The sequence below is a fragment of the Apus apus genome, chromosome 8, assembly GCF_020740795.1.
Source record: "Apus apus isolate bApuApu2 chromosome 8, bApuApu2.pri.cur, whole genome shotgun sequence".
NCBI classification, from domain to species: Eukaryota; Metazoa; Chordata; class Aves; order Apodiformes; family Apodidae; genus Apus; species Apus apus.
The window spans coordinates 17850189-17873537 of NC_067289.1; the positions used below are offsets into that span (position 1 = coordinate 17850189).

The 23349-nt window shown below is 43.3% G+C and overlaps 1 protein-coding gene across 13 annotated transcripts in view; it reads left to right on the forward strand.

The window, feature by feature from the left end:
- Positions 1 to 525: 525 nt before the first annotated feature.
- MCF2L2 (MCF.2 cell line derived transforming sequence-like 2) overlaps positions 526 to 23349 on the forward strand; it is a 169320-nt gene continuing 146496 nt past the window's right edge. For 12 of the 13 annotated variants that reach the window (XM_051626400.1, XM_051626413.1, XM_051626402.1 and 9 more), the window contains exon 1: positions 20204 to 20889. In XM_051626400.1, coding sequence (XP_051482360.1) covers positions 20748 to 20889 — 142 coding nt within the window. In that variant the 5' untranslated portion in view covers positions 20204 to 20747. Of the gene's footprint in view, positions 850 to 20203; positions 20890 to 23349 lie in introns of those variants that run through there. The other variant, XM_051626403.1, reaches the window with a different exon arrangement.

A 23349-nucleotide genomic window follows, 5' to 3' on the forward strand; every position in this document is an offset into this window, starting at 1 on the left:
GGATCCTAGGGATGCTGTCCATGCAGGAGGGCAACAAATCCTCTGGCCACAACACCCCTAAAAAGCCCACTGATCTCTCCCCGCCCCCTCCCCTCCCCGTATGCAGCAACTGCATTTGTCAGGCAAGGGCTTCTAGAAGGGGTGGGAGGAAGGTCTCTGGGGACATTGAGGGGTTCTACCCGGGGACAGCCTGTGAGGCATCTGGGCCCCCAGAGCCACGAGGGAGCACCGGAGGCTGCGGGCGGGTTCTCACTCCCAGGCACGGTGCTGAAGAGAAAGCACCGCGGAGCAGCTGCTGCTGTTACAGCTATCCTGCCAGCTCCACTCCTCCCGATGCCATTCCTACCTCCAGGATTTTTCCCTGACTCACAGCATCACCATCCAAAAGTCTCCCTGGAGGAAGGTATCTGCCTGCTGGTTTGTCTTTTTATCCTTTGCCTCACTCGCGGGAGAAGGGAGGAAAAAAAGCCATAAGCAACCAATTCGCCTGCTTCTTTTTTTTTATTATCATTATTTATTTTTTTATTTCCCCCCTGCTGCTCCCTCCCTGTTATCGAGGGGGTTAAAATCCCCTTTTGGAAAGAGCTTTTTTACGTCCACGCATGGACGGCAGCAAATTGCCAGAGGTGAGCAGCCCGCAGAAGATGTGAGAGCTGGAAGGGCCGTGCTGTGGGAGTGGTCGTCGCTTTGTGTGCAAGCGAGGCAGTGAGTGTGCAGCCACCCACTCTGAGAGCATCTTTTTTTGGATGCTGTGCAGTTCCCTGTGTGAAATGCTTTTTTGGTTAAAAGAGGAAGAGATGTCACATCAGGAGCTCACCCAGCGACTGACTACAGTTATCACCCATGTGGGTAAGACATCTTTATTTTTCTTCTCACCACGTTTGTATAGATCTGGGGGCTCTGTTCCCCCAGGAGGTGCAGGAAGCCTTTGTGTGACAATATCACACCTGTGCGTGAAATAGGAGTCATCAGCAGATTGCAAACCCATGGCTTTGGGCAATTAGCCTTTTATTTATGGTTTGGTTTGTTTTTCAAGCATGCAGTTTTCTGAACAGCAGAAACAATACGAGCAGAGAGTGTCCTACCTGTGAACTGATCTGTGTAAAATACCCAAGCACAGTCCTGCTTGCAGGGAGGTGATAGAGAAAAGGGGATGGTGGAAGGATGCTAGAGTAACAGCAGTGCTAACGTGCTTTGCATTTGCTTGTGATACTGGAATACCATGATACTCTCTGAGAGGCTTTTTATTGCCATTGCTGTTTCAAGCATTCTGGCAAGTGCTAGGAAGGGATCCCAAAAGCTCTTCTCCATGGCAGGCTTGATTTTACTGTGTGCAAACTTTCACATGCTAGTGAATACAGGTAAGGCCTTACAGTCTGCACTGGTGTCCTTATAAGTCAGGGCTGGATACCTACTTGCTGGCATTGGTGACCAAACTACAATGAAGCAAATAACCTGAATTTAGCAAGACAGATTAAAATATAAAGTCAGAAAAGCTTTTGGGACCATTGTTATTTGTTTTTTTTATATATATATATATTTTTATTTATTTTTTTTTTTTTTTGTTACATACAAATGAATTAAAGCAGATTGTGGCTGTGTTGAATCATGTAAAGAGAACATTTTAAATTGAATTGCATTGGGGGGCAAATTTGATAGCTGTCAGTACTTATAATGGATTGTGTATTATGAATGCCAATGTTGTAGAGGTTCCTGAAATGACTTTGCCATTGACTGTGCTCACATGAAACACAGTGTGGTGAAAATGTGGATTTTGGAGAATATACAATTAAGGTTTTAAAACAGAATTTTTCTTGAGTTTGATATTGGCTGTAGCAGCTGGACTAAGTTTAATGAAGCAAATGCAATTAGTATCTTGCCTAAAGAAATAGCACAAAAGCAGATTTAAACAAAATAAAATACTGAAGACCAGGTCACATCTCTCCATGCTTTTCTCCAGGGGTCAGTCTTGGTGCTCCTGGAAACCCCAGCTGGGCCTAGGTAGGGAATAGAGACTATGATTGCCAGGAGAGCTTGCAGCACCAGCCTCTTTGACCCAGTGATGCCAACATGAGTTGCTTTGCATTTGTACAAATTCAGATTGACACAAAGTCACATGAATTCACATTTTTATTGTGAAGATTTGGGATTCAATATGAGGCACATTAATTTTTTTTTAGGAAGGGAATTTCAGTGGAGCCAAAGAGATTTGTTCATCTCCTGATTTTCCTGTTAGATTCAGTACAGGTCCCTACCATCCAAACTGAGGACTCTCCCCTTGCTGTCAGGAGGGATTTGTTGGAGGTAACATCGTTCTGTTAGCATTTAGCAATGCAGGAAATAATTCTGGACACTAGGAAGATATTAATGAATCTTTCCCCTATTCCCTGGCAAACAGAGAGGTTTCTGGGTCATGTAGCTGAGGCCAGAGAGTCTCATTGGTTTCCTGGAACAAAGCCTCTTGTCTTGCTACAGACTTCATACCTATAGCTACCTGCTTCACACAGGTTAAAATCAAAGCATTGAAGTTATCTACATGCTCCACAGTACTTCTCTTAAGTTGGTATTTTCTAGTATCATGCACCCTGCAGTACATCTTTACACAGTGTCAAACAATAGGGGACCAAATAGATCTCTTAAATAGTCCTGTGCTCCCTCAGCCTCTTTGGGTTATTCCTTATTGCCCTGATGTGTGTGAGGTAATAAGGCCACCACAGAAGTCTAGGACACTAGTAGTTTGTGAATGCTAGCAGGGTTTCTGCTTGCTATCCAAGATTTAGCACAAAATGTTACCCAATCTTGTTACCAAAACTGCGTCAAGATTCTTTTTTTAAATTAACCTACATTCATTAAACTTGACTGTTGGGAGGTGTTGGGGAAACACTCATCTCTTGAAAAAAGTGTGTCCTTTGAGTAGGCGGGCAAGTGACAGCTCTTCTGTGATGGGGAGGGAAGAAGCTTTGCTGGGTGACATGCCTGGTGCTGACAGCAGGATTGTTTGCATGTGGGAATGGTACAGCTCTTCCAGCTTGCAAAGCCCACCAGAATATGCTTTTGTGCACTCACCACCCACCCACACTTGGCAGTTGGTTCTCAGAAGCCTGATGCCAGCATTGCTATGTGTGGGCAATGTTCTGGGCACAGTTATGCTGACAAGCACCTCCACCCAGTGCCCCATTTCCACTGATTTTTATTCTTAAAATGATTTTATAATAAGATGGAGCTGCCAGAGCCAACGCGGGCTGTCTTAAAAGGAAACAGCAGAGCTTGGCTCCTCTCTGTTACCAGTAAAGAATTCCACAGCACATTAGAGACAGCATTTTCTTGGAGGCTTCCCTTCCAGTTAAGTTGTAAGGGCTCCTTACATCTTCAAATGACAACAGGATCCAGATGAGTTGTCTGTCAGCGTCCCTGGTAGGGGAGGCACTGATGTGCAATTACAGAACACAATACATTGTACAAATGATACATACAGGAAAAAACTTATGTTCATGTCAGCTTTCATTAGGTTTTATTTGACTGATCTCCCATTTTATGAACAGAAAAAAGAATTTAAGGAAAGTCAGTGGCAGAACTGTGTTTAGGATGCACATTTCAGGACTTGTACAATCACTTAAAATTACTGTTAATTAACTATGATAGGTCAATTCCTACACTCTTGGCTTAACCACCAGCTCTGAGGACCAGTGTAAAATATATGTGTGTGTGAAGAGAAGCTGTGCTACAATTTGGGATAGGAAGTGAAGGATGGTACTGCATCCACTTGACTGTGTGAGAGGAATTTAGGTCAGCAGAATGGAATAACCCAAGCTGGCCCTTGTCCGAGGCCAATGGCTTAGCATCACAAGTCATAGAATCTGGTTTATGCTGCAAAGCCACAAATAATCTAATATGTCACAGCTGGATAAACTATTGCCATGTTTCTGATCTGTGTCTGTGAAAAGCAAGGACACTCAAACGAGATTTTTTTAAAGAAATTAGCTTTCAAGGTACCATATCATAATAGGCCTCCTGCTACTTCAGTGCAAAGGCTTAAATCAAGGCAATAGAAGTTTCCCTGTCTGCAATAGAAAATTCTTCCTTTTGTTTTAGATCACTCATGCATTTCTGGAACTCTTTTTGAACCCCTGATTCTTTGGCTCTGTCCTACTTTCAGTTTTCTGGTGAGCAGCTAGGGCTGACTAGTCTTTTCCACCACCCACAACACACCAGATTTCCTTACCTAAAAGTAAGATACAGGCATGGGATGTGCATCTATCACTGCATTCCCAGTGGAACAGGACAACAGAAAATGGCAGAAATGTATTTGCTAAATTTGCCTGGGATCTCACAATAGCAAGAAGTGGTAGTTTGGAGTTAATTTCCTCATTAACTGATTTCTATTTTAAAATTCACCTTCTGTGATAATGTTATCTACATATTTCTGTCTGTACCCCAATAAAGCTTTTGAACTGGTGACGAATTTTTACTAAATTTGCTGAAGTGACAAAGATCATAAAATATGTTCATGCAAAATATGGAAACAGTGATTGAACAGACAGATGCTATTAATGAAGAAAAGGCTAATAAGCTCCTTGTATTAGACCTCAGAGAACCCACATGGGAAAATGGAACAGAGGAAAGGAGAGGTAATAACAATTTGTCTATTTTAGTTTCACAGCTTAAAAAAGCTACTTGTTTACATATTTGTTCCTAGATTGTGGTTATTAGTTTTAACCCATTCTATATGGCTTATTCTCTGCAGCTGTTTCGCTGGGAACTATTTAATAAGGAACTATTTAAATGTGTTTTGCTAATGATGCAAAGTTTGTGTCTATAAAATCGGAAATCAAGCTTTCACAGAAATCCTTGAAAAATGTGCAGATGTGTCTAGTGCACCCTTCAGAATGTAGAATATTACAAGCAGCACATGTAGAATATTATAAGCCCACATTGTAATCTGGTTTGTCAACACATGATAAGAAAGAAAGATTGTAAGAAATTGTTGTGAGTTAGTGATCTAGAACAGTAGTTTGTCTTTGTCTCAATGTAAAATATTTATATGATAGTTTGGCCTTGTGTTTAGGGAAACAGAGGTGACCAAAGAGCTTCCCACTACCAGTACGAACACTGTTCTTCACTAGGGCTGCCTCTGTTTCAGGAAAGAACAGCTCGGATGTGTTTCTCCTCTACATTCTCTCTTTTACTTTATCGAGTTCTCTTTCTGATGGGATGGGACTCTGACTCTACCATCCTTAACAGAATTCAAGAGAAACTTAGAAAAATTGTGCAGTATCCAGGTGTGTTATCATTAATCATTTCTCTTACAGCAGGATGCAGTGAGCAGAGCCAGTCAGAGCTGAAAGGCTCCCACAAACTCTGTTAAACTCTGAGTTTTCATTCTCAAGCCAGAGACCAGGATGTAGAGAAGAAAAGGTAATAGGAGTAGACACCATCCACCATCTGCTTGCTGCAGAGTTTTCACACTTTCTAGTTAAGCATTTGTGATGACAACTGTTGGGGATAGGATACTAGGCTGGATGGAACTGAGGTGTGATCCAATCTGTCAATCTGCTTCTTTCAAAAGCCTCCACTTTGCTGCTGTTAAATCTAATGCTACGGAAGTCTCTCTCTGTCCTTTATTTTTCAGCCTACCTCAGTAATGGCTCGTAGGTGTTTGTTTCTTGGAGTGAATGCATGGAGGAGTGTTTAACATATGAGGATATTATTGAAGGAAAGTCAGGTGGCAGATTCAGAGTTTTGCTGTTTATACCGATAGTGCCCATGGTTCCTTCCACAGTTGTGCGTGCCAGGCACTGGGTCCTGTGCATCCATAGAAAGTTCTCTGAGGCTCTGTAGTTTGTCTGTTGATGCCTGGAAAGTAGTTGGGACAAATTATTCTAAGATGCGTGTTGCAGTTGCAACAAGTTGATATGTCTGCTGTTTGGGTCAGCTCTTCTGGTGGCTTTCCTGAACCCACCTCTGGCTCAGGACTGTATTTCATAAAACTATGGCAGTTTTAATAAAGCAGAAAGCAGGAGCTTCTGTCTTCCAGAACAGGTGTTTGCAAACACTTTGTGGTAGTTTTCTGTTGGGTTTTGTTGTTTGTTTTGTTTGGGGGGTTTTGAGTAGGGAAGGTTGGTTATTAAATAAGAATATTAGGTCACAAGCAGAGGAGAAATTACTTCTTGCAGCGTCATTAAATGAGCTACTCAGACTGTGCCACTTCCCCTCTGTCATAAACACTCCAGAGCAAGCCCAGGGCTACCTGGGAGGAGGAGGCAGGGAGACTCTCTAGGGGAAAGCAAGCACAGGAGGTTTCCTCCTGTGTGAGATCTCTGGGTCAGGCACAATGAAAGCAGCTGCTTCTGCTGACAGAAGTCATCACTTGCTAGCAGGGTAGGCAGTTGTGACCCTTCTGCACTGCTAAATCTGGCAATTAAAAATCAAATAGGACGAAAAGGAGGGAGAGAGGAGCTGCTGTCTGTTCCCATCTCTGTGACAGAGGGAAGCTCAGATGGCCTTGCTGGAAATTAAAATGAAGTGACATCTATCACAATTCCTGGCAGCTTGTTAAATACAACGTCCTTTTTTTCACCTCTCGCCTCATCTTTTATGTAATTCCTTTTTTCGCCTTCCACATGGTGCCTGAATCCAAGAGATCCCCTGAGAGGACACCTCCCTGGGGGAAAAAGGTTTAGCACTTGGGAAGGTACTTGCAGCACGAGACCATTCCAATGAGTAGAGAATAAGCTAAGCAATTTCATTGCTGTTACTCCTTTCTCCTTTCTTCTGCACCATGTTGAAACCTCTGTTGAATCCTGAGAAATGACTCAGCATTCAGTGTCAGACAAACCTTTCTGGACGAGGCTTGGTGACTGCTAAAATAATTTTCACAGCCCAGTGTCTGGTATGTTTTACTAGCCCAGTTTGTCTATTTTCTCCTGGTTTCCAGTCCTGGGCTTGTGTTCAAGCATTTGGGACAAGATAAACTTTAAGTGTTTTGTGCTAACGCTGATGTGTTTTAGCCCACTGACTGAGCCTCTTGTACCTCACTTTAGAGTTCAGCACAGTGACTTCAGCATTTCCCCAAGCGGTCAGTGACAGGGAGAAATCTGAGTTTTCTGCAAAGCTGCTTGCTTCTTGACAAAATGCTGGAGAATTATGTGAAGGGGATAACATAGATCATTATTAGTCAGTCAGCTTTGGTGACTCACACTAACCAGTGGAGCAGACACAGCCAGAATTGAAACTGAGGAACAGGAGGGAGACAGGGTAAAGAAACAGCCAACTCTTACATGCATAGATGGAAAAACATCACTTGTAAATACCTAAAGTGATCTGTAAATCATGGCATGGAGGGAGGTACTGCTCTGAGAGCAGAAACACTGTAAAAAAAGGTTGTGAGTTTAGCCAAGGAAAGGACAGCAGGCTCTACTTTGGCATAGGGAGAGAGGTGTAGGGGACAACTAGGTTGAGATCATAGTATCTTCAAGCTCCACTGTCGTGTAAGCACAACATAGATAACATCTGGGAGTCCAAAGACATAACACTCTCTGAGGGATGATTGAGCTCATGTACTGGAAGAGGGCCACGTCACCAGCATGTGAACTCAGGCTGGTATAAGTCTGAAGCAACAGCATTTATTCAAAGGCAAAATACGTTACCTTTGTATGCACCCACTTCTTGTCACTTGCAGTGCAGTATTACAGAAGAGTGATACTTTTCAGCAGGAAATAATTCAGCATTAATGAATAGTCCTTTATCCTGTTTTCTAATAGAAAATGCCTTGCAGTAGGGAAGGAGGCACTGATCTGAGACAGACAATCTCAAACTGCAGCAGACCCTAGGGTTTAGTTTGCACAGCTGCTGTTCTGTCTCCATCTTTTCTAGCCATTGGAGGGACCTGACAGTACAGAGCAATATCCCAAACAATATGGCCAAAGGAAAGACAGGCTACCAGGATCAATGATTGTTTTGTTTACTAGAAAAACATGCACACAATAGCTCAAAACCAGTTTTGCACCTGCTGTGTGTTGTATTTGTAGTGTTCTTGAAAATGCATTGCCCCAAAATTACTGCTGTCATAAAAATCTAAGTCCTGAATCTTTTAGACAGTCAAGAGCTAAACAAGAAGAGCCAAAGCACTGATTCTCTGTGCTTTCACAGAGATGCACTGCCACTCATTGCAGTATCACTACCCTGCCTGCCTCAAAGGTGAATGGTGCCTATAGTTTGGCTCTGATATAAGGTACTACCATCTAGTGCCCTCTTAATTTAAGGACGTAGAAGCTTGTTTGGCACCTCAAGGCAGCCAGCCCAGCCCTCTGTCACGTTGGCAGAGCTTTCCTATTCTAGAGCTATATGAATGCATCAGAGATTAAGTTGTCTGAGGATTCCATTGCAGTAGGTACAGGACTACTACAGGAAATGCAAACCTGACTAGCTGGAAGCTTAAACAAAGATACAAAGGTCCTTTTTGGGGTGTTAGTCCAGCTTTTGATTTTAAAAGTCACTGATTCCTCACCTGGATTACTGAAGCATTGGAATAAAGGTTAAATTGCTGCAGAAGCCAAAATCCTTTGAAACATTACAAAGAGGTGATGGGAAATTATCTCTCATCAATATTACATCAGAATCTCTCTGATCCAGAAAAGTGCAAAGAGCACTTTATTTTATGAATAAATGGGGAACTGCTGGCACTCAGCACTCTGCAGGACCAGTCTGAGTGTGCTGGAGTCACAGCTGTAGCTGACCCAGATATAGCCCCTGCTGCAAACAGGTTTAAGAGGCAGCACAGTGCAGGCACTGCCTTGGGAGCTCAGACTTATGACCTACTGTTAGAATTGCCCTGCATTCATTTGGGGATCTTGGGCCAGTTCCTGTAAGAGCTCAAGGAAAGCCAAGCGAGAGGATCTTGAGTAAGATGCCCCATAGTGCAGGCTATAATCTCTGTGCTTCCAGTTACCTGCATCTGTGTCTCAAAGATCTTGGATGGAAACCAGCAGTTCTTATCCTGAGACTGACCATGCACCCACCTGTATCACCTAATATGTGAGTACCCCGGTGGTACTACAGTGGGGCTTTCATAGTACCAATCCATATATTAACACCATATATTACAGACTTCATATGAGAAAGGCTGGATCTGCCACTTCTGCAGTGCAGGCTGTTGCCTGGGGCAACAAGATATGAGGGGCTGCAAACCATTGAGCTATTGCTTTCTCTGCATGACTGTGAGCTGTATGAGTTCCAGTTTCCCTTGGGCAATGAATTCTCTACAGCTGGCCCTGGATACAAGAGAAGTTATCTGCAGTTCCAAGACATAAATCCAAGCCAAACAATACTAATGTACAGCATTTTGGTCTGCCTGGCAACAGCTGCTGACTGGATCTGACTCTTCTTGTTCAATACATGCCTTGAGCTCCAGAGATTTTATAGAAGTTACTCCCAGTTAACACTGGAGAACCACTTCAATATACTGGAATGTGGAGAGGTGAAGAAAATCTAAAACCAGAGATGGTATCTTTCAGTACTTCAGGAGTGTGATTGTTGCCTTTAAATTCTGAGACATTTAAGGTGGCATCTGTATTTTAATTATACATGGGTAGAAGATTACCCCACAGTTACTGGCATCTCCTATTATTATTACTGCAATACCAGTAGTTTAGCTTGGACTTCTCAAAGATGTGGAAGTGCTGACAGACAGGTACTGAGGGAAAGAACTGCAGCAAACACATGCAGCTCTAGGAACAATGATGAGTAGAAATTAGATTATTCGGATGTCCTGTTTGGATATGTTGTCTGATTATCATGTATGTTACAACCTTAACACTTCAAAACCATTTTTTCCTGGTATAAACTTCATACTCTAATAGAATTACTGTGGCTAGAATTACTGTCAGGAGAGTTTGCCTCTTGTTATCAATCAATAATCCTTCACATACCAAAAGATAACTATAAATATTTCCCCTTTTTGAGTCTGAAGTTCACTGTTACCCATTACACTTTGGTTCAGGGGTCTCCGAAGCCCAGGCTGATTTTCTGAAGTGATCAGTATTGGTGTTTGGTGTATAAAAGCCTACGCTGATGACATATGCAGGAGCCATACTATTGATGTTGCAATATTCAGAGAAAAGGTTATTTCAAACAGAAATAGCTCTGGTCATACTATGACCCTGAGCTGTAATCAGGTGCATAACTAATCATAAAGCTCCCAGCAATGATATGCCATAGTTGGTGCCGGAAGGTTGCTGGGAAAATCTCATTAATCCTTGTTACGGTGATCAGCTTACTTTGTGAAAACAAAATTCCTGTGTTTTTAAAAAGAGAGATTCAAAGCTATTCTCACCATTTCACCTGTCTCAGACATTTGCCCTGTTATCAATGTCTAGTATCTTTTTCCTTCCACATTGCAGAAGCCAGGAGAGGCTTCACAACAGACTTTGAAGTCACAGTTAACCTGAGGTAAACTTTTTGGTCTTTTTTTTTTTTTTTTTTTTTTTTTTTAGCTCATATAAATCCTGCTTTCTGGCTTTGTTTTCAGCTGGGGGAGAATGTAGTTTCAACAATGTGCAGTTGTCATTTTGGATCATGTTGAATTACACTCGGGCTATACAGCAGAGCCTTGTGCGTAGTTGTGTTTCACACAGAAAAAGCAAGCTAACAGCCAAGCACACTTCGAGGAGCAGTGTTGTTTGGACAGAAGCAAAGAGGAGTTTGTCAGTGATATTCTGAGCCCATTCTACCCCAGTATCTGCAATAGCAGCTCTGTACAGGCCACGCTCCCACGCTCCGCTTCAGATCTGGAGTGCCACCGTCATGCAAGGTTTCCCCAGTCCGGCCATGTGATGCAGGAAGCGTGAAACAAAAGTAGTCACCCCCTGCTTCCTCCTCTGTCCAGCAGGACCCCAGAGCAGAATTAGATTATTAGCTGCCTGGGGAAGGGGGTGTGTATGTTGGTCTCAGGATGTCAGCGGTGCTGGAGCAGCCTTGTCAACGGCAGGAAAGGGGGTAGCAGAGGGCACATCAATACAGTTCTGTGCTACAACTTCTGTCAAAACTGCCTCAAGGACAGGGTCAAACCATTTTATCTTCCTTTCTCAGATCAGTTGAAAGATAGTGTGTTACCCAGTTGGGCAGAAGAGCCTCACTCCCTCAAGCACCATCTCCAAGAGATTTTCTGGCACTGCAGGATTTGGTACCCAGGAGTTGCTTTCTCTTGCTGCCCGTCCAGCGAGAATCACCTGGTCCCCATCGCTGCCTCTTTTGCTGAGGAGCCACTAGAGGGCACAGGAGCGTGTAACCGTTTCTGTGCACAAACCCTGCAGGGGCAAGGCCATCTCCCTGTTCACCAAAGTGCAAAACACACAGGCAGCACGAATTCCAAGTGTGGTCTCCAGAGATAAATAGCCTGTGAGATGGGTGTTGAACCCTTGAAAAATTGGGTAGAAAAGTTCTCTCTTCAAGACTTTAATTCAAACTAGGGTAGACCTTAGAAGGGTATCACTTGACTATACGGGAGTAATTCTTCATCTCTTTAGGAACCATAGTCTAAGTTTTACATAAAAGCCATTTTTCTATTTAGGAGTAAGCACATCCCTTCCTTTTAAACTCTGGAAACATAAGAAAGCACTCAATCTCATGGCAGCTTCTTTCACAGCAAGTGTGGGAATCTGGTGTCATTTTGATAACGTAATTGAACACCACAGAAGTTATTAAAAGTCTTAAAAAGCTGACAGAAAATACAAAGACTAGTAATGTACCTTACAGGAAAGTAAAGCTGGCATTAGTATGATAATCTTCACCCTCCAGAGAGCAGTTCCCAAATACCTGAGCAAAGATAGTGACAGATTCAAGAAACATATCAGGTCTAAGTTAATTTCACAAGTCTATTTTAATTTAGCAAGTCTAAACTGCAGGTCAGAGAAAGCAGCTGAAAACAGCACTACCCACCACATAAAGAAAAGAGGGACTGAGAACCCTCCTAAATGGAGGAGAGCTGGGTGGAGGGTGTGTTGGTGACAGCCTCAGGTGAGACTGCTCTGGCAGTTAAGGCTGATTAATGCACTCAGGACTCTGATGACATTCTGCTGCCAAATGCAAAGTATTTTCTCAGTACAACTCACATGCTCTGAAACACCTGCCATTTCCAGTACCAGTGCTGGTATTTGGGATCAACCACTGAACAAGGTTTTAACTCCTTGTTAGTGTGCTTTTTAATTGTTTGTTTGTTTTTAAATTGTTTGGTTTTTTGTTTTGTTTGTTTATTTATTTATTTCAATCAATTTGCTCATTCTTAGTAGTTTCAGTTCAGCAGTCTTCACTGTCAGATCTGTTACTTCTCAAAGTTACATGGAATTATGGTGAATTATGTGAATTTATGCTACAAAGGAGGAGCAAAGGAAGATTTGAAGGGTGGATGAAACTTATTTCTTCACCTGAAAGCGGGTACCAATTAGGAACAGGTGTTACCACTAAGTGGTGTGGAGAATGGCTGCAGGATCTGGTCTAAAGAAGCTGTGAAAGAGGTACTAGTTGGAAGAAATGTAAGAAGCAGGTAGCTTGTTTGGTGTAGAAAGAAATATAGAAGTTGGAAAGCTGCTGCATAGTGAATGGGAGGTAAGGTTGAAAAGCCGAATGGATGACCTAAAGACTGCTCTGAGGACTGAAGCTTGTGTGCTGGGTGGGAGGCTGTAAGGGTGTATGGGGGGCCTGAAGGCTGTTCAGAAGCTGGAAGAATGAGTGGGGTGCTGGAAGGCCATATGGGAGATGTGGAGGCCATATGGGTGACTGGAAATTTATGTGTTGCGTGGACAGGCTAGAAGCCTGATCTGAGTCCCATGTTATCAGCTCAAATGGCTCAGAGGCTTGAGGAAGGAAGCAGCATAATTATTGTAAGGAATCGTGTGGATATTCCAGAGACAGGAAGGCAAGCAACAATTATGGTTTATTTACCAATGCATTAAACAATTAGATTATCTTTCAGTCAGGGTGACTGTAGATATTAATTTTGTGGCTTTAGTTGCTAACCTTGAGCTCTTGGAGCTCAGGGCTACAGGCGGTGGGGGAAAATGTAGAGACAGCTCTGATATTATAGCATCTTAAGAGGAAGCAGCATTTAAGAAGGAAGAGAAGAGGATGTTTACTTTGGTTGTTTTTATATCACTGAAGAATTAATTAGGATGATAGGCTGAATGGAGTTTGGCTCTAATCTGTGTTCTTCTAGGTGCTACAGCTGTCTAGAAGCACTGGTTAGGTGAGCAGGATGGTGCTTGACATCTGCCTATGGTGCTGCTTTCTGCTGGGGTGTTGGGTCAGATGGCACAGAAGTCTTCACAGTAAGGGAGGTCTCTGCTAACTGACTGCACTGGTACAGCAGCAGATGCAGTGAGAGCTGGAATCCCTCTTAAATCAGTGCAGACTCCAGGAGATGTGTCACCTACTCACATCTGCTCCTTTTAGTAGTCTGGAGCTGCCAACACAGGAGAGACATGGTGCTCTTGGAGTGAGTCCAGAGGAGGACCACAAAGATGATCAGAGGGCTGGAGAACCTCTGCTATGAAGACAGGCTGAGAGAGTTGGAGCTGTTGAACATGGAGGAGAGAAGATCTTTATGCATTAGTGTAGTGTTGCAGAGAAACCCTTGCGCTGCCTCTCATGGGATAATTTATCTCAGATGCAGCTCTATACTGTTTCTGCAGCTGAAGCTGATTTACAACCTTTTTTACTGTTGGACCTACTTGCCTGTTAGTATATAGAGTCCCTGGATAATTTCAGGCTTGCTACAAGAGGAAATGAGGCTTTTAAGCTCATGCTTTGTCTGTTTGTCACAGCTGGCTCTTTTCTGTATAATTTTAGCAGCTCTTACCTGGTTTTGCCTAAGTTTTGCAACTCGGTTTCCTGTGAATCTCGTGAAAATAGGTAGTGAGACAGCCCATCATCGATCTACCCCACTATTAGACATCACAGAATCAAGACAGAGTAGGGTGATGAAAACCAGCAATTGTGCTGGTTGGGGAGGAGAGGAAGAGGGCTGGGAATGTAGTTGTGTGTGGTGTGACAACGTCTTGGCCTTGCTGCACTCTGGTGCTTGATGCAGTGCTCTGGATGGGGAGAGGCAGATAAGTGTACCCATGTTGTACGCTGATGCACATGCTGGCAGGTTATCCATCTCTTTATTTTTCTGCTGTATACCAGGCTTTAGTGTAACTTGAGAAATCAGCTTATAGATGGGTCGTTCTAGAACTTTAAACCCATTACAGCTGCTCACTTAGAGACAAAAATGGGGAGAATAAACTGGGAACAGCTCAGGTGTTCAGTTCAGGCTGTGGGTGGATGTGAGGAAGGAACTGCTCTGCAGCATCAGGCATCGAGCAGGACGAGTTCTTCCTGCCTGGGTGTAGGTGTGTGCAAGTGTCTGGCTGTGCTGTGTCATTGCACTTGTGTGTGCATAAAGAGGAGAGTGCTGCAGCCTCTCATTTGTAGGTGCCCAGCACAGAGGAAGTACCTTGTGGGCAGGTCCCTCAGGACAGACCTCTGGTTTATGACAGCAGCTCTGTCCTGGAGGGAAATAAGAACATGTGGTTCACCTCGCTGTAACCAGGCCAGAGGAAGTAACTCCTCTTTGATTGATTTTTATCCTCAGTTACCTAGCAGGATGTAAGCCTTACCCTAGGGAATGTGAAAGGAGTGTGTATGATGTGTATCTGCTAGCTGAGAGCCCAATTGGTCAAAGCCCTGATACTCAGATGAGCCTAGATAGGAGCTCCATTTCCTTGTGGATGGCTCAGAGTAACTGAGTGAGCCACAGTGCACAGACATGCAACCAGGAGAAAATCAATAGTCTCTAAAGCCCAATATCCCACCCTATGTAGTAACTGATGTTGAGTGTTGGAGAGATGGCAATAAAACACTGGAAATGCCTTACTGTACTTCGTAATGTAAGAAGCTGTGTCTTCCTGTTCAGCTAACATTTGGCATGTGTCCAATAGCCTTGAGTATCAGCAGCCCTTGTGATTCTTACAGATCCTATTTTTATCCCTGTGCCTTTCTGGTTCTCCTTTATCTGCTTTACGTTATGAATTGCAACAACAAAAAATTACTGCTTCCATCAGGGAATGTGCACAGCTGCTTCTCAGGGAAAGAAGCTGTCCTGGTGGTCTTGGCTGCATGGGTCCTGCAGCTGTTCCGCACTGCGGGTGCTCCAGGGGTTGGCTGCAGAGAGAAACAGTTGAAGAGGGAGAGAAAGAGGAACAGTGGAGTGCTTGGGAATTGTCACACTGGAGGTGACTCTGTCATTGGTGGAGTACAGAGAGGAGAAAAACATGTTCCCTTAATGTCCACAGTCTTTCTTTTCCAGCATTTGTGCTGCTGCTGGAGGGCAATGGCACAATGACCATAGCTGCACATCCACCTCTCATGGTGCATGCTGCATCAGGGTAAGGTGGGGATGTGTTTCGGAGTGGGGGAGAATGGTGGCCTGACACACCCAGTCTTATGGATTTACATCCTTCTCTGGGTTACACAGTGTTTTTCATATCTGTTCCTTATGCATTTACTTGTCTTTCATTTTATTCCCCCGAGTCTTTAAGCCAAGAGCTGTGTTTTGGGTTTGTGTTGCACAGAAAGGCTCTTAGCTTCTCTTAGGCCCTTAAGTGTTCTGATGATTGAGACTGGAATACCTAAATCCTGGATCTAGCTGCTCTTTACCTCTGTGTCAGTTACAGGTTGGTAACTTTGGGAATCTGTTTGTTCATCTTGCCAAGCAGGTGCCTAGCAGGACAGAAGTGCCTTCTGCTCTTGCTGATGTGTGCTTAGCTGCAGAGGTCAAGAGAACCAGATAAAGTAAACCCTGCAGGTGCAGCAGCAAGTCCTGCCCTCTGCTTGGCCTATGAAGATTTCACTCATATCCTGATCTCTTGGGCAGCTTCTTTAATCCAGCAGTGATAGCACTGGCCTGCTTTTATTTTTTTTTTCTTTTCTTTTTTTCTTTTTTTTCCCCTCTTATTAATAATCATGATAATACTTGCTTAGCCCCAGATGTCTACACAGCTTTGAGATGGCAACAAATGTTCTTTGGTTACGTTGTCTTCTGATCTTTGCTATACCCACTCCTGCTTTCAGCTGCTAGAGTAGGAGTAAGTGTGCACCAAGAGTGGCAGGGTTCTCGTTTCCTGCTGCCGAAGGTGACCAAAAATGTTTTGCTCGTCAGTTAGGAAATCACTTTAAGCAGATCAGTGTAATGGGATTCTGGAAGCCATATGGCACTGGAATTAGCGCCTTCTCATGCAGCAACTGCATGCTGTAATTGTAGCAGTGCTGTGTGCTAGGAGTGATTTTAAGAACAGAGATATTTTTTTCCTCTGCTCATTCCTTTAACTCCTTGGGGCTTAAAACAATGCCTGGGATGTAGCCCTTTATTAAAAAAAGGAGGGGTTGGGAATTCTGGTATGCTTTTTATTAGTTGGAAGAAAATAAATGGAAGTTAATAGAAAAGCCCAGTTCCAGTTTCCTAGCTGAATGATGGAATGGATGTTACCTGTAACAGCACTAAGCATGCTCTGAAAATAAACCTTCCCATCAAGCTGCTGAAATGCTTTGTGACTTAGCAGATTCATGATCTAGATGGCCAAAAGGCAGAAAGAAGGTCATGGAGGTATACGCAAAAAGAATGGTGTGCTTCAGCATAGATATCAAAGAACAGTTTGAACTTCAGATAAAATATCACAAAATATAGGGCAGTGTGAGGCTGGGGTTTCAGGGATGAAATATGCGTTTATTTTTTTCTTAGCTTCTATGTATATCAATCTTATGGCAGCACTGGATTTGGATAGCCTTGTAAAATGCTACACATAGATGAGGGGAGCTGCTGGACTTCATGAATAAGTAAGATATATCTTGCTGACCTCACTGTGTTTTTTTGTTTGGGTTTTGGTTTTTTGTTTGTTGTTGTTTTTGTTTGTTTTTAAATCATTGCTAGATCGGAGAGGCGGTTTTTGAGTCTCATCTACTAAGCTTTCTTGATAGCTCCTGCAAAGCTCTGTTGGAAAAGAGTTGTTTGTTCCCCTCAATCATTTTAATGATTATGTGGGGTAAGCTGCAAACAGGGAGTGCTTTACAGTATTATTTTAGCTGCCTCATTCATATCTGCAGCAGAAGCAGACTTCTCTCCACCATTCCTCTGGCCCATAAATGGTGTTCCCAAACTCAGTTCTTGACTCTTCACTGGAAATTTCATCCATTTTACCCAGCATCATCGAGTTCCAATGTGCTTGTTGCGTGTTTCATGCTTAACAGTGATATTAACTACTGGAGAACTGCTCTTTGTGGCAGAAGCATACTATTTCGTGAGATGAAAGAGATATGGGGCTTAAACTGATTGAACTGTCTTGGCCTTAAATTTGTGGCAGTCCTTTGACCATACAGGAATGACAGCAAGCACCTTCCAGCTAGCTCCAGTTCTGAGGTGAACTGCTATTTCTAATGAAATTAGAAACTAGTGCAGTTTCTCAGGCTGTTTTGGTTAATGGCATCTCAGGATATTTGGGTGTGATTTTTGGTGGTGTTGTGGGGTTTTTTGTTTGGATTTTTTAGTCAGTTGGTGGTTTGTGGGGTTTTTGTTTGTTTTTTTTCTGATGACCCTTCCTTACACATATTGCTTACTTATTCATTGACAGACCAAATCAGATGATGTTGCTATTCAATGCTGGCAATCCATGAGCAGAAAATGTCCTCTTCCTTAGCTTTTCCAAACATTTTGCTGTGGTGGTCTGGAGCAGCAGCAAAGTTAACTCCCTTCTATTCTGTATTATCTATGGAGAAACCCAAGGCAGCATGCTTGCCGTTTTCTGTACCTGCTCCCTCCATGATACTCTTCTGCATGCCAAGGAATAGTAAGTTGCTTTCAGACTCATAGTTTTTAACCGATGGAAGAAAATTGTGAAGTCTATTATCCACACTGAGTGCGTGTTTGATAACAAGCTACATAGAAGCATTCCTGCAAGCCAGCCCTTGCAGCAGCTCGTGTGCAGGTATATCCAGTGCAGTACAGGAAAGGTCATTTTTGTGGCAGGAAATGGCACAGATCACTTTTTGCTCCTGTGTCAGAGGTTTCTGATATATTCCAGGAGAAGCTAGCCCAGCTGCTTGTGAAATGTGAATGAAATGAAACTTACAGGAGAATAAACAGATCCTCTGGCAGCACAGCAACCAGTCCCTGAGCTAAGCTGTGTGTGCCCTGTTGCTAAATATGTAGCAGTTGCAGTCAGCTTTTTGCCTGGAGCTGGGTGATGGCAGTGGTACCCCAGCCATCAGAGATGTGTATTCAGCCTTGTAACAAATAGGTGTTTCCTGGGGAAAGACTGGAAAGTAGATGATTTTAGATAGTTTTCCTAATGGATTCTGTGGCTGTGTGTGCTTCAGAAGCTCGCACCTAGGGCAGATTTCTTCTTGCATCCTGCTTCCAGCATCAAGTCTCCCTGCCCAGAACCATGTGGCTCACAGATCCTCCTGCTGCTAAGCCTTGTGGATACTGGTGGGAACAGCACATGCAAGGGAGGATGACAGCCAGAAGTGTATTGTCACAATTGCTGGGTTCTCCCCACCGTATGTATATGACTGTCTATCTTGTCCCCCATTGTATATCTATATATCTGTGTGTATTTTTTTGGGACTGGACTAAACTACCTTTAAAGGTCCCTTCCAACTCCATACATTCTATGATTATATACATATATGCAAGATTGAAGTGTAATTATTCTGTGTATGTCAGACATACACAAGAACATATTGCCAGAAAAGCTTATTTTCCAAGGTACATCAAGTTTGTGTATGGAAGGAGACCTTGAGCCTGTGTCAAAATAGAAGAAAGGCTTTAAGATAAAGCTGCTGGGTTGTGTTTCTAGTGTTCTTATCTCATGATGAGTTTGCTGCAAATTAGTTCTGCCTTCTGTGCCACTGTTCTCCCTATCTGCAAAATATTGCAGTCCCCTGGGGATTTCTTTATAGAAGCTCTAATAAATATTTTACAAATGCTAATGAAACAGGTCACTAAGCAGCTCAGTGTGTTATTGTTCTCACTTTGCAGGCAGGATTTTGGCAAAGGCAAAGAGCAGGAGAGTGACCAGCAAATGTGGGGGGGAAGGGATCGCAAGTCTTTTACTTTAAGAGTGGAGATCCCCTTTATATCTTTCTTTCATCAAAAGGAGAGATCCTGAGACTCATTACTTCCCAGGTCTGGTAGCTGTTTTACTGCATGGCCAGTTCGTATATACTGGGTCGGGGAGCTGAAACAGATCACTGTGTGGCTAGGAAGCAGTGGAGCTGGAAGGGAAGAAGCTGCAGAAGTTTGTGGGCTGAGAAAGAAGTAGGTTTGAGTTGACTTCTGTATGCTTCAGCTTACAGGCATTTGTTCCTGTCCATCTAGTTATTCACCATTTTAGTAATGGCATCATGGGCGGCTTTTTTTTCTCCTGGGCCATCTAGTTCATTCTGTGATTTGTATTAATTGGGGTCCTCCTTTCCCACTCCATGGCTAAGGATCAGCTGAGAGGGCCATGAACAGCACAGCACTGGATGCAACTATGTGAAGTGCCAACTGGTGGTAGCAACTGAGGCAGAGGAGGGCAAGCATTCCCCTGGTCTGTGTGTAAGAACCTTACAGAAAGCTTGTTCTGTGCTCAGGTCCCTGCAGTTGAGGTCTGGTTGCAGCTTAGCCCTGATTCATTAGGTTCTCCCTGTATTCCCTGTCACCATCGCTGTTCTTGTGCCTGTTCATGCAACCCCTGTGCAGTCCCTCCCAGTCCCTCCCAACCTCAGGGAAGTCTCCTTTTCATTTCACCGCATCAGGATTGAGTGCTCTCTGCACTCAGTTCCCCAAGTACTAATTTCTTGACAAGGCTCTCTGATCAGTGATTTGTATTACAGTAATTGTTAAAAGGGGGAAAAAAAAATATATCCAGCACCTTCAAGGAGAGATTTCTAAATGCATGTTTCAGTTCTCTGACTTTGGTGTCAGACGGATGAATCCAACTTCTTCTTTAAAAATATTTGGGTCGGGGTTTGCACAGCTAACAGAGCGTGTCTGCCAGCAGTATTTCCCTTCTGTCCTCCATTTGCTACTCTGCTCATTTAGATTAGCAGATCTTCTGAGCAGGAGCCGTGCACAGCAGCAGAGGGCTTTTCTGTACAGTTGCAGTCTCCCAGTACCACTGCCAGGCGTATGAGTAATTGGTTGAGCAGCTCTGCAGAGCAGTCTCCTTGCACTGTCCAAGCTGAAATGCAGAAATCCATTCTCAGTGATGAAGAATCATAAAATTGTAAACCCAAAAGGGACCAAAAATCATGAAGAATAACCTTTTCTTAAAGAAAAATATCTTTGTGAACATATCTGGCATGCTTTTTAAGAGACATGCTGAGATCTTGCAACGTGCTTCTGGGATCTTCTCTCTTTGTTGTCTTTTATAAGAGCTTTAAATTAATGATAAGGAGGCCATTCAGGGCACAGGCTGTGCTGAGGTTCACGGCTTTCATTCTGAATGAGAGAATAAAATAAACTGATCTTGAAAGCAAGGAGGGAGAAACAAACACAGTCAGTAAGCCTATAAAGTCTTAACCAATTGCAATGGCGAACATCCTGCTGGCGAGAGTGACCTTGAATGAACTAAGTGGGATAAAGTCACCAGCCTGGACTGACGGCTGAAGAATCAGGCTGGATTCCAGCGAACTGAGAGAGCAGATTCCTGACAAGAGTCTCCTGAGCTGTGACAATGGCTTCTCGGTGTCGGAAATGTGGACAACAGGTGCCCAGGAATCCACCTTTCACTGCTGTCCGGATAACAGAAGGAGAAATGAAATCTTATCATGATTTTATAGGTGGATGCATTAGACTGGAGCACATGGTAAAGAAAGGTATGTGCAACATCTTTAAAAGAAATAGCATCTTCTCTTAGTGGTAGCTGCATTCGTTCCTAGGAGATTAGCAAAAAGGATCATTTTTCTAATGCTTTCTCTGGGATTTGGTGGTAAATACAACTGGCTGGCTTTGCATATTAACTCAGGTATCAGTGCATCACTTGGCATAGCTGTATATTTGCAGTGACTTGACCTAGAGGAGGCTAAAATGAATGTTAGACTCATTCTGAACAAATGTTTATTTCAGTCAGGTATGAGACATTGAGGTTTCTGTATGTGTCTGGAGCAGGTATTTGCTGTGCGTATAAAATACCTTTTTGAAAAAAACGTAAGGAGATGGAGCAGTGGGTTTTGTGACCCAGTTGACCCTGACACCCTCTGCTCCTGAATTACTACAAAGAAGTTCAATATCTTTCTCACTTTAAAGATTCTGATTTCACTGTACTCATAACAGAAACTTGAACTATCAAGCATTTTGTGCTGCGTGAGAGTCAGTCTGGCTACAGGGTAGTGTTCCACTCTGAGCTGTGTTGCTTGTATAAATCCTGATGACCTGGCAATTTGTGCTAACTGCATGTTAACTCTGAAGTGGAGTGATGGTAGTTGAAATTTATGTTGTTGACTCTAGTCAAGATTGCTGAGTCATAGAACATTTTTTTTTTTTTTCCCCGTGTTGAGAGAAAGATTAACCAAGGAGCCCTTTGGTTTCATTTGCTCTGTTACCTTGAATAAATTCTTAGCAAACCTCAAACCCAGATATTTATAACATGTTCAATAGTACGTGAGAAGAAGATCCCCAAAAGCATGCAACTTTCAAGTTGAATTCTTTATTGTGATATAATTAGCTCTTCAGCAAAAAGAGTTCCATTCAATCTGGTAAATAGAGAACATTCTGCAGAAAGAGGTAGACCAGAAGCAGGTCATCTGCTGGCAGCTACTGCTTACAAACTGGGGCTTGCAGATGCTTTCTTTCATAGGGCTCTAATGCACAATGCCAGGGTTTGAAAACTGCAAAGCCAGTCCATTGTACCTCTGCTTCTGTTGGCCATCTACCCGTGCTGATTTTTGGGCTCAGTGCCTACCTATGCGTTGTTGTGTTTGACTGACCTTTTGGTAACACTGATGTTTCCAGTTGCACTCTTTGTAATGAGGCACTCTGAGTTCAGCATAGCAAAGCAGAAATGTCTGGGATCTTAGTAAAAGACAACAGAATTAATTGAAGTTCTTTCCCGAATCTTTGATCAGGTCCTTCCAGGTTGCTTATGGCTCTGGGGGTCCATGGGCCTGCTGGAGGCAGAGCTTGGGCATCTGCTGTTGTTTTTCTTCTGTAGGTAGAGAGGGAAAGGCACTGGTTAGAGCTTTGCCATGGTTACTGTTCCCAGGGAAACACCTTCCCTGCCTCTCATGTTGAGAGATGACCTGTCATAGTATTATGGGCGGAAATCCCTTGGAAAACAATTTTCTCCTAGAGAAGAGATAATGTGTCAACTAGTCTAAGCCTGTTTTGTGAGGCAGAAAGCATCTTTGCTGCTTTTGTTTTAAGTTCTGCCAATGAGGCCACAGGAAGGGCAGTTATTGTTATGGACAAGGTGCCTTCAGGTGCATGCATTAAAGCTGTGTGAGCTGTGAGAATACAGTAGTGACAGCTCTGCATGTGGTGATCATGTTAGAAGGGGGCTAACGAGCTGGCATGGTGGCACAGGGATTCATAGTAACAAGACTGCCTGGGCTCCTTTCTCCTGCTCTGAAATGAGTCTGACCCTGTACTCCTCTCTTGTCTTGTTTTGGCCTTGGTTTTCTAATCCATAAAGCAGAAGCAGTGGGAATTGCCTGCCTCCATAAGCAGTGGATCTGGATGATGTAGCTATGACTATCCTTTCAAGATGAGATTGGTTTCCTTTTACAGTAAGTGCTGCATGAACACAGGGAAAGAAAGATCATCTGTCCCAGAGAACTTGGGTTCTGCTTGCCCCACCTTGCTAGCCCTTTGCTACTAGCAAAGACTCATTGACAAACTCTAGGTGTGGATGTGTGCCTCTTTCTCAGGCTGGCTCTGTCTAACATAGTGGCAATGCAGGATTGTGGATCTCTGTGCCATGGTCTGACTTGATCTCACTTAAGGGTACCATTTCTGCAATGTTCTGCTGGAGCATTGTTGAGTGCTAATTGGCTAGTGCTCACTGAGTACTTCAGTCATGCCAAAATATGAAGCATTTTTCACATACAGACTACATCTGTAGAGCCCATTGAATATCCTGTGGCAATTTTCTCTTGTACTAAGTATCATAACTAGAACAGATGGAAGATACACAGGAGACTACAGCAGAAATAGAGGCCATGTGGTTGCAGTCAGACCTGCAGGTAACCTACCTTTCATCAGCAGTACCCCATAGCAAGCAGTTCTGTGCCAAGCTAATCCAGTTCCTGGATCATGCAAGTTCAAGGCTTCCTCTGAGT